The 14,396-nt window shown below is 36.1% G+C and overlaps 1 protein-coding gene across 4 annotated transcripts in view; it reads left to right on the top strand.

Moving 5' to 3' along the window:
* Positions 1–14,396, top strand: part of Psme4 (proteasome activator subunit 4) — a 132,487-nt gene that overhangs the window by 68,205 nt on the left and 49,886 nt on the right. For all 4 annotated transcript variants that reach the window (XM_037208900.1, XM_037208902.1, XM_028860872.2 and 1 more), the window contains 8 exons: positions 918–1,013; positions 8,526–8,581; positions 10,364–10,420; positions 10,616–10,671; positions 10,760–10,858; positions 12,887–12,949; positions 13,077–13,172; positions 14,203–14,334. In XM_037208900.1, coding sequence (XP_037064795.1) covers positions 918–1,013; positions 8,526–8,581; positions 10,364–10,420; positions 10,616–10,671; positions 10,760–10,858; positions 12,887–12,949; positions 13,077–13,172; positions 14,203–14,334 — 655 coding nt within the window. The remainder of the gene's footprint in view (positions 1–917; positions 1,014–8,525; positions 8,582–10,363; positions 10,421–10,615; positions 10,672–10,759; positions 10,859–12,886; positions 12,950–13,076; positions 13,173–14,202; positions 14,335–14,396) is intronic.

Raw genomic sequence — 14,396 nt, 5'->3', positions numbered from 1 at the left:
CTAGGTTATACATTGCTGGGGATCAAAACCAGGACATTAGCCATCTCAGGGTTTTGGTATTGTTTGTTGGTAAATTCTTTTTCTTTTCTTGTTTTATTTTGAGACAGGATGTCACTATGTAGACCATGCTGGAACTCAAGAGATCCACCTGTCTCTGCCTCCCAAGTGCTGGGAGTAAAGGAATGCACCACCACACTAAGCCCACTTAACTATTTTAAAAAGGAAAACTAATTTCCATCTTACCCTCCCAATTTTTGGCAGAAACACTTATACTTAGCAATTTCACTTGCTTATTTTGGAAAGTGTAGGTAAGGTGTACCCCTTTCAAAGGAAAGGCCATATTCCTCTACTGAACATTGATTCTTTTTAGTAGCTCTCATTCTTGACATTGAGATTACTTAACTGAGATTTTCTTTCTTTTCCATAGGAATTTAACAAAAATAGTTATTTTTTAATCCATTAGGCTTTTATAGTTTGAAGTTTTGAAGATTCCTAAAATAATAGCAAAAAATTTAGTGTGTGTCAAATGTGCTAAACTCCTTTTTGGAAGCAAATGTGTACCTTGATTTTTCCTTTTTCCTTTTTTTCCAATTCCATGTTTAAAATTTGAAGTAAGGTAGACATTTTTGCCATTGTTTCTTGTTAGTGGTATTTATCTTAGTATTTAGTTAATTAAATTAAAATTTGCATCTCAGAGTACAGTTAGTTATTAATTGTGACTAATTATTTAAAACCTGTTTAAGTGTAAGAAGGCCTAATATTAGCAATAAATATGTTGTACCACTAGGTGATGAACTGATATTTGTCGTGTCCATGACCATTAGATAATTTTTGTTCTTCTCCCTAGATTCTAGAAGTCTTGTTAAAAATGAATTAGGAATCTTCTAAAATATGACAATATCTTTTGTGTTGTATAGAGATGATATTCTACAGAGTCTGACTATAGTCCACAACTGCTTGATTGGCTCAGGGAACCTCCTACCTCCATTGAAAGGAGAGCCAGTTACCAACTTGTAAGTAATAAACAAACCTATCTGTTTTGCTCTTTTGCCATTTGTCATATTTTAAGTTTACCTACTTCATGGGCTACTGCTTTTGCTCTTGATGTTATTTCTGAATTGTTTAATCTTTCATATTTGTAGCTGTTAGGGCAAAAATACCTAAGTTATAATTTCTGTGAAATTCTTAAAGGCTTATACAGATTTTCATTGGTAGCAAGATAAAATATCTCTAGATGTTAATATATCTAAAAACAGTAGGTGATAATTTAGGATTAACACTCCTCTTCTTCTTAAAAAGCCAGCAAACAAAAACAGACCCTATTTTGCCATCAGTCATCATGAACCTAGAACCCTTTAGATGCGTGTTTTTGCTAACAGCTTCTTCACTGTTCCTTTTTGGTACATCATGTAGAATGATTAACCCTTTACTGGCACTGCCACCTGGGCAACACCAAGTGGAGGTACCATGACATGACACCATGCATGAGCTTGGCAGAAGGGTCAGCTGGATGTTAGCTCAGTGTTCTGAATCCCCAGCATCTGTCTCACTGCTGAGGAAGCTGAGGAAGACCGTATAGGAATGAGCAGATAGCTTAACAATGGGAGAAATTATTTGCTGATTTTTTTAATTGAACCATAAAAGGCTTTGAAATAAGAATAGTTTAAACAGGACATGGCCATATTTTGTATAGTCATTTGGAGTTACACTTTCCAAAACTTAATTGTCTATTATTTCACCTTAAAAACATTTAGAGTGTTTAACTTTAGAGTGTTAAGTTTAAAAATAGTAGTGTCATGTTAGCTTAGAAAATCTGTTTTAAATTTAAGAACTTGCTGAGTCTTTAAAAAAAAATTAGATTTACACCCATCTATTTTATAGTCAGATACAAGAACAGTTTTACCAATATTCATTTTTGTTAAGAAAGATTGATTTTCAAATATATTTTAAAATGAGAGCCCTTTGAGCCTTTTCTCTTCAGTGATCTTAACCCTTTACCATATTGTAAAAACATTCTTGTATAGCACACATAATGCTATGTCATGCTTACCAAATTGGGTGTCAGTAGAGCTCTACAGAAAGTGTTAACAGGGAGACTTGTCACCATTTAATGCAGTAATTTGTCTTAAGAGCTCAAATGTGTGTCTTATGATGGTTGGGATGCAGTGGTAAATGGCCAGTTGAGGAGGCTCATATGGTTTGCTTTGCAGTTCATCTCGGCATGTATCTCTGCCATGTATACTATCATAACAAATTGAGGCAAGTCTTCATCTTTCTCTCTGGGATTTTCTGTTTTGTTTGTTTGGTTGGTTTTGTTTGTTTGTTTGTTTGTTTGAGATTGAGGTCTCACTCAGTAGCCCTGGCTAAGCCTGAAACTCGCACCAATGCTTCTTCTACCTTAAGCTTTCAGAGTATTGTGATTGCAGGTGTGAGCCACCAAGCCTGGCTAAGTTTTCTCCTTTCTTGACAAAAGTTCCTTATAACCCAGATTCAGTGGCTCACATGTGTAATTACATATGTACCCGAGAGGCTGAAGTAGGAGAATTGCAAGTTTGAGGTCAGCCTGGGCTACATAGCAAGATTTTGTTTGAACCTTTCTCCCCTCAAGAAAAATTCTATACTTGTTTATTAGACTGCCAATTTGATTTTTATATAATGGCATGCCTTTCACTAATAAAATGAGTACATTAATAAATATTATATAATTTGATAACAGCACTATTTAAGTTCTAACATTGACATTGATTTCTACTCATGAGGTTTCCGTCAGAAATATGTTAGACTGAAAAGCTTTATGCTTCAGATTTTTCAGATTTAGCCAGGCATGGCAGCTCATGTCTTTAATTGTAGCACTCGGGAGGCTGAGGTAAGAGGCTGGAAAATTTGAGGCTGGCCATAGTGAGACTTTGTCTCAGAAAAAGAAAAATAGGGGTAGGTGAAAGCAGAAACCGTCACTTTTGGAGTAAAAATACAAAATATAATGAAATCATATAAAACATATTGAATATAAATGTGTTTTTAAAGTCATTAGACAATTACATTTTAAAACACAGGGTCTGTATCTATGCAGAATAATAACTACATTATTTAGAGTCGGAAACAAGTGATCATCTCTTTGATTTCAATTGCCTAGCAAAAATTAAATTTATTACCTTATTATTTTATGTGTAGGCATCAGATCTTCATGGAACTGGAGTTACAGACAGCTTTGAGCCATCATGTGTGGGTGCTGGGATTCAAACCCATGTCCTCTGGGAAAGCAGCCAGTGTTCTTATCTACCAAGTGGGAATTAAACACACACACACACACACACACACACACACACACACACACACACACAAACACACTTTCTGTTGGCTTTTAAGTTGTTCTTAACAGGATCTTTCCAGTGATAACTTGTATTGTCTGTATCTAAATTGTGAAGAACAACTTTGTGTTTTTATTTCCTGTGTGTACCATTTTCACTTTCATTGCAGAAGGTGAATGAATCTGAAACTAATAAAATAGCCTTTAAAATTTCTAAAATGCTTATTCTCCTATAAGTAAAATAGTTGTTAAATCTTCCAAATCCAAATTGAGTTGCGGGGGGGGTGGCTACATCCTGTGACACACTGAGTGTGAAGAGTGACCAGAGTGTAATTCTCAGAGATTATTAGTAGACTAATGCCCAGAGAGGAGAACTGAGGTAGAGTCTTAGCCTGTAGGGAATGGAGGGAAGCCCAGGTATAGGGAGAGAGTGGATTAGTGTAACGCATCAGATGTCTGCAATACCTCTTGTTAACTTTGCTAAGTTAAGTTTACTTATAGAATTGTGAGACATTCCTGTTCTAAACACTTGATCAATTTTGGGAACTATTAGCAACTCAAGCATTATTTTTCAATTTGTACTTAAATTTTTCTTCCAAGTGTTGTTTATATAAAATGTTTCATATTCTCTAACACTGGTGTTACACTTGGAGTCAGATTACTTAGAACCAGGTTTGCTTTCTGTATTTGTTGGCAATATATAGTATTTGTCCTTTGGAAAACTGTGATGAAAGACCATAAACTTACTTTACTTCTACGTAGCTATGTTTCTAATGGAGTTTTTGTGATGATCTTAATTTCACTATTGGAAATGGCTACTAAATGAAAAACTTTTTTCCCTATGCTATTCAATGAGTGACAGACAAATACAAAAAGCTAAATCCAAAGTGTCGAAGTAAATTATGCACCAATGTGGGTCACTGAATACCTGTAATTACCATAAACCTTCAAGTGTCAAAATTTAGATATGATAAAAGATCCTTAAAGCCTGTCACTTTAATACAGCTTAAAACAGTTTGAAGTTTTAGCAATTATGCTCATTGCCATGCATTACTGAATGAATCTTAGAGTGGAATCTCTCCTTGCTTTGTTCCTGGGACATTAAGAGAGGCACTACTTCTGTGATAGTTAATGCATACAGCTGTACCTGTATAGTGAAAACTGGATTATGTCTTTCCATTGTTACATAGGAGCTTTGGACATCCTGAAATCCTCAGTTTTCTCCTTTTTCAGTCCACTTTCTGTTATGATCTTTTAGGTCTACCCAGCTATTAGAGGATGCAGAAACTAACATCTAAAAAACAGGGTTACTCAAGGTAGAGGAGTCACCATTTTCATCTCAGAATACTTTTTTACTTCGTTCCCCTTTCTCTGATCTGTTACATCATAGTCAAATCATTCTTTGAGATCTCAGCTTTTACTAACTGTCCACTCAAAAAAATTCTTACCGTCTAAGCTTGAGACCATTTCATTGATGTGTGAAAGGATGTGTTGTGTATACAATGAGGGGCAGGGCTAGCTAACCTCTCTTGGCACCTCCAGGAAACTACCCAGCACTGCTGGGGAAGCTGCACACAGAACAGGAAACAGTTACTACTCCACGGTGAGTAACCCTGTTTTCTCCTTATTTCGCCTTCTGATTGTTTTCATTGATTTTTTTTTAAAGCTTTGTGTGTCAGACATGAAGATCTATTCTCACAGTTATGTTTAAATCTCCAGTGTGTAAAGTTTCTTTTAACATCTCTCTGTTCACATGGTAGCATACAGAAGCATTTCAGTTGTGTTATTTTCAGCTGTTATTGATACAGAGAGCTGGGTACACAGAAATGGCCAACAGTCTCTTGTGAAACATTTGTACATTAAGAGGGGAAAGCCTGCTAGTGGCTTGATTTCAAATTTTTTTTATTTATTTTATTTGGGGCCCGGGGGTTCTTGGGAAGGCAAGGTGGTGTTTTACATACACACTAGAAGACTTGTGTATAATATTGTTTGTGCCTATTTCATGACAATTGACCCAGTCTTTGTACATACTTGACTTGTGTTATATATTTTGCTTTTATGTTTTTGTCATTTCTTCCTGTTTCTAGCATCCTCTGTTTTCCACCAGTGATTATTGTTACTTTTCTAGGTCTACCTAGGAAGAGTGCCATCTAGTGGTACAGATAATGTGGTAGTGACCTGGAATCCAAGATGTTTTCTTATAAATTGGGTGGCCTGGTCTAGGAACAGTGGAGCTGATTTTACTTCATTATTGTTACATATGTAGAACTGCTTATAGTGTGTTATGTTGGAATTGCTTTTCAGAATTGTGTTTCGTTCTCAAGACAAATAATATATGGAACTTCAATTATAGATTTTGCTGCTATTGCTTTTTATTTATTTGTTTGTTTATGTAACCCAGGCTGGCCTCAAACTTGAGGTGATCCTCCTTCCTCAACTTCCTGAGTATATAGGCATGTATTACCACATATGACTATATATACTTGTTAAGATACATTTGCTGAAAATACGTCAAACCAATTAGAGTTTAATTTGTGATAGGTAGAAAGATAAAATTTAAGTTGATTCTTAGATAAGTGAATATAAAAGGGAATTCTGGGTAGCAAAATTTAAGTTTAAATATAACTAAGTACCATATATCTGAATGACAGAAGTTATATGTTGTGTTTCAAAAGTAGGAAAATAATAGACCATTTTTAAGTTTTAATGTTTTAAAATCTTACACAAGGTAGATTTTCTTTTCCCCTATTTAATGTTAGCTAACAGACCACGAAACAATGCAAGGTGCTTTGTTTTCATTTAAGTAGAATAAATGATAGAAAAGCAATTCAGAATTGACACATAGGTTTAAGAAATTAGCTTCAGGCTTTTCAGATGATATTTGTTTTTAAATGATTGATGTGAGAAGAGCTAGAAATGCATATAATGAAACACTCCAGACTATTAAGTAAAAGCTTTTGTGTGTGCGGTATATGCAATGCATCTGTGTCAGGGGGTACATATGTGGAAGGAAGCCAGAGGTTGTTATTGGATGTCTTCATTTATTGTTCTCCACCTTAGTTTTTGAGACAGGGTTTCTCACTGTTCCTGGGCTTGCTCTTTGTCTAGAATGGCTTGCCTGTGAGCCCCTGAGGTTCTTTCTTATCCTTCTTCTCAGCACTGTGCAGCAAGTACTTTATTAATGATTCTGTCTCTGCATCCCTTTGATAGTACTTTTTTGATGCAGTAAAAATTATGGCAAATAATTGACTATAGAAATTGCTTTTAATCTTACTAAGGTAGTGTGACTGACTGAAGCACTTAGTATTATACATAGTGAGTATGAATCCAGTAGAGTTGTATTTCTGCTTTAGACAACTAGTAATTTCGTATCAGCAGTGAAGAGATTTCTGTTCTATACACCAGCCATGACAAACCCTTCCCTGTGCTCTGCCAAGAAGGTGATGATAGCTCCCTTTCACTTAGTACTGAGATCTAATTTCAGTAGAGACTTGAAGTTTATTGTTATTGTTTATTGTTAAGGGGTCTTATTCTTTACTGACTTTGAATTTTTGATACATATTTATTTCTGATCATAGAAAGTTAACAAAATGCTGAAATTTGTAAGCTTTGCCATGGGTTGAAACGCTATAGAAAGAAAGCTAACTTTTAGAAAATCTCAGAAAATCAAATTAGCATTTTATGCTACAAAACGTTAACTTCTCTTAAAGTACATTAGTGAAAAAGAACCGTTCCTTGTTTGTATTATGTAGGTTTGGTCCTGAGATTTGCTGTCCTAGATACTGAGTTATGGTGAACATCATAGCTGAGGAACTGGCACTTCAGTACTCTGAAGTCATTCACCACAATCAGGATTTGTTAAGTCCTGTATTTTGATGGAAATAATGCTTTGAATTTAGCTGCTTTGTGGGGGTACCCTTGGGGATATGTTGATTTAAAAGTGGTGTTTCCTTCTTCATTATACATGTTGCAAGCTCGTTAACTACAGTTTCTGTTTATTATAAAGTAGCCCTGTGTTGGGTTTGTTCACTGTGTGGTTTCTTTGCTTATCTACCTATGTTCCACCTCTTAGATAGTGCCATCTCTTTATTAGAATAGCCATTGAACCAAGTCTTAGATTTTGAAAATTGAGGTAGACTTCCATTGAAGATATACATACATACATACATACATGTGTGTATGTGTGTGTGTGTGTGTGTGTGTGTGTGTGTGTGTGTGTATATATGTGAATATCTATATAAAAATTCAGGTGTATAAATTGTTATTCTCTTATAAATATTTTCTTGTAAATCTATAGGTAACACTCAGTCATTTGTTAAATTTAACTAGCTTGGTGTGGTTGTACTGACATATTTCTTTTGGGCAGATTTTTGGTGTTTTTAAAACAATTTTGCTTTTTTAGTTCATCCTGAAGCTCACTATGTAGCCCTAGCCTGGCCTTGAATTCACACTGAACTCCTTGCTTCAGTCTCCAGAGTACTGGGATTATAGGCATGAGCCTGCTTGTTGACTAATCTTCAGTTGAGATTTAGTGTTTCTACATACTAATTTAGAAATGCCATTTTACTGCAGGGTTAGGAAAGGTCCATTTTGCTGGTTTAAAGAGAAAAGAAAGAAAGTTATCTAGAGAACCATGTGTGCTTCAGCAATAAAAGTTGACTGAGTTTAGCCAGGTGGTGGTGGCGCACGCCTTTAATCCCAGCACTGGGGAGGCAGAGCCAGGCGGATCTCTGTGAGTTCAAGGCCAGCCTGGACTACCAAGTGAGTTCCAGTAAAGGCGCAAAGCTACACAGAGAAACCCTGTCTCGGGAAAAAAAAAAAAAAAAAAGTTGACTGAGTTTAAAAGTATAATCATATAATTGTGAAGCCAGATTTTCTTTGTGCAGATGGAAAAATACTTATCAGCAAATTTAAACTTTTCCACTTGAATATTCAGTTCTCAATATATCATTGAGAGATGATTTTTATCCCTTGAAGGCATAAAAGGAACATGTTCTTTAAGTTAGTTACTATGCCTCTTACTGAAACAGTAGCATTAACCTTCAGAAGTTCAAAGAATTGAAGTACTGTAGAGTAGAAATCTGTTACAGTGCATTATCTTTGTTTTAATTTAAACATTGTAACAATGAAACTTTTTCCTTTGACCATATATATGTATTACATTATATATATGTATATATATTATTAGTAAATGAAAGCTCTCTTGTTTTCTAAACAGAGTACCAAGTATGGTGTCCTTAGAGGAAACAAAATTGTATACCGGACTGGAGCATGGTATGTGAATACTAACTGAAGTAATTCTGTAGAAGCTATCTGTTTAGCCTCCCTGTAACGATTAGAATGGAGTCATTTTGTACTTATGGTTCTTAGATTCTTTGTAGTACATAAAATGTACCCATTATGCAACAATCATTTTCTTTCTCTCTGAAAAAGCTAGATTTTTTTTTTTCCTGAAACAGGGTCTCATGTAGCCCAGGCTAGCCTCAGACTCATAGAGATCTGCCTGTCTCTGCCTCTGGCTTTAGAAATTACAATATTGCCAGTAAATAACAGAAATTGTCTCAGTAAATTTAATTGCTTTCTGTGTTCAGAGGTAAGCTTTGTTACTATATAACATTCATTTATGTTTTAATTCTTTATTTTTTCTTAAAAGTACAATTGTTTATTTGTTTATTTATTTTGTATATTTGTGTACATCCCATGGTTATAGGACAACTTGCTGGAGTGGAATCTCTTTCCATTGTGTTGGTTCTGGGGCTCAAGCTCAGGCTATCAATCACTCTTACAGAAAGACCTTTATCAGCTAAACCATCTCACCGGCCATGTTTTTAATTTTTTTAGGGTGTTACATTAATGTGAGTGGGAATATTGTAGCCTTTATATTCTGATGGTCTTTGTAGATTTCCTTCCATTGAGTTTAATTCAATTTAGTTTTTTGATGTGCTGGGGGATCATACCCAGAGACATAAGCAGGATAGACACACGTTCTACCACTGAGAAACACCCCAGCCCTTAAACTTTGTATTAATTGTTTGTGAAACAACTGGGATGTTCCTCAGTGATAGAGCACATACATACATACATACATACATACATACATACATACATACATACCCGAGGCTGTAGGTCAATTCCCAGGATTCCCCCCAACTGTATCTTATTATACAAATTTAAAGTTCAGACTACAACCTTAATAGAAACTCAGTAGATTTTCTTAGATTTTCTTACTGATGGGTTAATAATAGAATTAGCTCTATACATTAATTTCTATGGTATAACTGGATTTGGGTCACCCGTAACTTTAGAGAATCCCAAGCCTTTGTGGTTTCTAATTAGCAGCTTTGAGCTTTGAAATGTTCACAATGGTGTTTTCTCTATCTCCCCTCCCCCACTTTGTAAAAGTATGTTTGTTTTTTTATTTTATGTGTATGGGTGTTTTCTGTATATATATGTATTACATTCCCATGGAGGTCAGAAGAAGGTCTCAGATCCCCTGGAACTGGAGATGAGATGCCATGTGGGTGCTGAGAACTGAACCTACATCCTCTGTAAGAGCAGCAAGTGCTTTTAACCCCTGAGCCATTTCTCCCCTACCTTCTTGACAAAAGATTTCAAAAATAATCATTTTATTTTGGTTGTTTGAGATCAATCTCATGTGGCTCCATCTTGCCTTCATCTCCTTTATCTTCCTGCCACTTCTTCCCAAATGCTGGGATTACAGATGTACATCACCATGCCCAAGATATGCTTGTCTATTTATTCATTTATGGAGTGATTGGAGACAGGGCAGTCTAGCCTCGAACCATCTGCCATCTCCTGTCTTAACTCTTTGAAGTGCTAAAGTCACAGGTGCGTGTCTCGATGCCCTAGGTAAGCCCTATATCAATGGAGATTTTGAATGTTAGCCATGCTCAGCCACTAATTTAACTATGTTAAAGGCAAAGCCATTTGTCCTTTACCTTTTAAGGAGGATCCTCGGATAAGCCATTAAAACCTGGAATAAAATGAGGAACTTACCATGTCTAAAATGCCTTCTCTTATTTTTTTAAAAAATAGACCTATCTCGAGAGAACCACCGAGAAGCAATTGCTAGTGTCATACGAAAACTTCTTAGTAAGTATATATGCCTGTAACTTGCCTGTATTCCTAAGTTTTAGAATAGCAGCCTATGGCAGGTGCGTTTTTACTTAACTTTTTTTTTAGAAATAGGGAAAATAATCAGCTTTGTTTTTATCCTTTAAGAAGCAGATTGGAGTTTGTATAGTAATTTAAGATGTTAGCTAACACTTTTTTCTTCTCCTATTTTAGACCACATACTTGATAATTCAGAAGATGATACCAAATCATTATTTCTCATCATAAAGGTAGAAGTGGCTCCACAGCTCCATAATTGTTAATGTCCTTGGGCTTGACTGGTGACTTCTGAATAAATGTTGAAATTCTTTGACACAGATTATTGGAGACCTTCTGCAATTCCAAGGATCTCATAAACATGAATTTGACTCCCGATGGAAAAGCTTTAACTTAGTAAAGAAATCAATGGAAAATCGGGTCAGTATTTTCACCTGAAATTCTGAATCATTGTTTTTGAAAAGATGTATAAGAGTCCTGATTTGCTGGGTGGTGGGGGTTCACGCCTTTAATCCCAGCACTTGGGAGGCAGAAACAGGCAGATCTCTGTAAGTTTGAGGCCAGCCTGGTCTACAAAGCTACACAGAGAAACTCTGTTTCAAAAAAAAAAAAAAAAAAAAAAAGAATAGAAAAAAGTCCTGATTTGAGGATTATTATTTATAGAGGAAATTTGCCCTATAAATAGAAGTAGTAGCTTTAAGAATATTGCATGAAACCAATGTTGTTGTTGTTTTTTTGTTTTTGTTTCACTACAGGATTCTTACAATGTAATAATAAAACATGTACCTTTTGTTTGTTTGGTTTTGGTTTTTGGAGACAGGGTTTCTCTGTATAGTTTTGGTGCCTGTCCTGGATCTCGATCTGTAGACCAGGCTGGCCTCGAACTCACAGAGATCCGCCTGCCTCTGCTTCCCGAGTGCTCTGATTAAAGGCATGCACCACCACCACTTGGCCAAGACATTTGACTTTTTTTTTTTTTTTTTTTTTTTGGTTTTTCGAGACAGGGTTTCTCTGTGTAGCTTTGTGCCTCTCCTGGAACTCACTTGGTAGCCCAGGCTGGCCTCGAACTCACAGAGATCCGCCTGGCTCTGCCTCCCGAGTGCTGGGATTAAAGGCGTGCGCCACCACCGCCCGGCTGACATTTGACTTTTAAAGGAAAGAAAAAATAGATTGTATGAAGACTAAAAGCATGGTACAGATCAAATAGATCCTAAGCGGGGAAATGTATTTACTTGCTAGGAGTGTTGCTTAATTGTAGAGCACTTGTGTAGCATATGTGAGGCACTAAGTTAAAAGTATTTTATTTAGTGATAACATCCATTATTGTCCATGATCATCTCTGTATCCATGCAGGGATTTCCTTAGTAGCATTCAGGCTATCTTACAAAAACTTGAAGAAATGTTTAAAAAAAAAAAAAGTGTCCACAAGCATGAACTTCATATAAATCTGAGGAAAACATTTTTTATATTGATTTCATGATCTAATATTAGAATCATTATAATCCTCTTCAGGCACATGGAAGGAAAAATTCCCAAAGAAGAGTAGAGCTATTCCCAACAGTGTTCCCCAATAGACTTGCGCTGAAGTTGAGTCTCTAGATGCCTGTATGTTATTTGTTAGATACTGGAGATAGAAGAGTTTGTGAAAAGGAGATGGGAACTATGGCAGGCTGTAGAAGAGTACTAGAAGGTAAATTAAGTCAATAGTTTTGTTGTAAGAGAATTCTTTGGTTTTATATTCAGCAGTGGAGATCCACCAAAAGGAATATGCATTGTATGCATGAGCATACACCTGGCTGAAAATTAAGATAGATGAATGCTCTGCCACAGTTAGAATGTAGGTGAAAAAAAGCCTTAATCAGAGCTTTTAAGATACAGATTGGAAGGTTTGGAGAAAAGGTAGAATAGGAGCACTTTATGACTAATGTAATAAAGAATAACCTTTTGTAATTTGTAACAATTAAACAAATTGTTATATCTATTTATTTGTGTGTGGGGGGCATGCATCTGTGAAAGTGGAGTTCAGAGGACAACTTGCAAAAGTCAATTCTCTCCTTCGAACATATAGATCCCAGGAGTTGAACCTAGGTTGTCAGACATGTATGGCAGTTGGGTTTGATCTTCAGCCATTTTTTTTTTCTATGCCCATTTTCTTGGTTTAGGGTTTGTTTGGTATGGTTTGGGTTGACCTTTTTTGTTATTGTTATTGAGTTTTTTGTTTATTTGGTTGGTTGGTTGGTTTTGTTTTGAGACTTGGTTAATCTATGTAGCCCTGGGTAGCCTGGAACTCAAAGAGATCTACCTACCTCTGAGATTAAAGGTATATACCACCATTCCTGGCTGTGTGTGTCCTTATTTTGAGGTAAGTTTCCATTAGCGGATTCAAGAACCCATTGTTGAAGTCACTTAGTGAAAACATTGATTTTTGTTTGCTATGTTGTTTTCCAGCTCCATGGAAAAAAGCAACATATCAGAGCACTACTAATTGACAGAGTGATGCTGCAGCATGAGGCAAGTGTCTCTCCATCATCACCTCTTGATTTGGCATGCTAATAAATAATTCCTATGGTGTTTTTCATAATTAAGTGGACTTTCAGTAAACACTTTGAGACTTGACTTATATTATTTCTTTTTAAAGTTGCGAACACTAACAGTTGAGGGTTGTGAGTATAAAAGAATACATCAAGATATGATCAGAGATCTTCTTCGATTGTCAACGAGTTCATACAGTCAGGTGAGGCTCTACTATCTCCAATACTTTCATTTTGTTACATACAATTTAAACATCCCCGTTTTACCAGTAGAGTTTAAATAATCCCTCATGTCGGATTGCACAGCAAGAAAGCAAGAGAACCAGAACTGAAATCTAGTAAACCCTCCATTCCACCCCACCCCAATGCAATTGGAAATGCCTTTCAAATTTCAAATGAATTTAAATTTTGCCGTAATGTGCAGAAACATTTGTTTGTAGTAATAATCTCCCCTCCCCTTCACTTTTCCAAGACAGGGTTTCTCTTTAGTCCTGACTATCCTGGAACTCACTTTGTAGATTGGGCTGGCCTGGAACTCAGAGATCCACCTGCCCTGCTGGGATTAAAGGGATGCACTACCATGCCTGGCTAATTGCTTCTTTTTTTAGATCCCTGACCCTTCCTCCAACAGGGTCTTGCTATTAGCAAGACTGGCCTTAAACTTCAGTCCACCTGCTTCCACCTCAAAGGTGCTGGGATTATTGGCATATGCACCATGTCCTGCTTAAATTGTTTCTCTCTGTTGTAAATTTTAGAGATTTTGCTGGTAGAATGGTGCTCCCACTTAATTCTAGGAAATTTTGAAGGCTGGTCTGGGATGGCTATATGATTTCTTCTGTGTGTGATGCTTGGGTTTCAGGGAGTTATAAGCACGTAACATGTTGTCTATCTATATATGTCCTAGCACATAGAACAAAGAAATTATAAGATTTATGTATACCAGTTCCTTTTAACTTGGTAATTTCCTATGTATGGACATAGGAAGTCTGATCTTCTCAACAATGACTTAGTGTCTGCTGTTTACTTTTAGCAGTGTTATAAACTGTTGCCCATGAGTGCCATTCAACTCCTCTCATCAAAAAGAAACATACTGATAGTATTTTCCTTTTAATAACCATTTGCTTACTTTTTAGGGTATGTGTTCTCTGTTATTTAGAAAACCATCTAAATTATCTTCCTTTGTATTTTATGTTTCATTAGACATCTTTTTAAATCTTTGTCAATTTTCTCCAGGTCAGAAACAAGGCTCAACAAACATTTTTTGCTGCTTTGGGAGCATATAACTTCTGTTGCAGAGATATCATCCCTTTGGTTTTAGAGTTTTTACGGCCTGATAGACAGGATGTCACACAGCAGCAGTTCAAGGTATAGGTTCTGTTTTAATGTCTACAGTAAACACCCATATATCTGTTATTCAGGTTCCACAT

The sequence above is a fragment of the Peromyscus leucopus genome, chromosome 10 (genome assembly GCF_004664715.2).
Source record: "Peromyscus leucopus breed LL Stock chromosome 10, UCI_PerLeu_2.1, whole genome shotgun sequence".
NCBI classification, from domain to species: domain Eukaryota; kingdom Metazoa; phylum Chordata; class Mammalia; order Rodentia; family Cricetidae; genus Peromyscus; species Peromyscus leucopus.
Note: the sequence above shows the minus strand (reverse complement) of the source record. Positions and strands in the feature narration are given on the sequence as shown.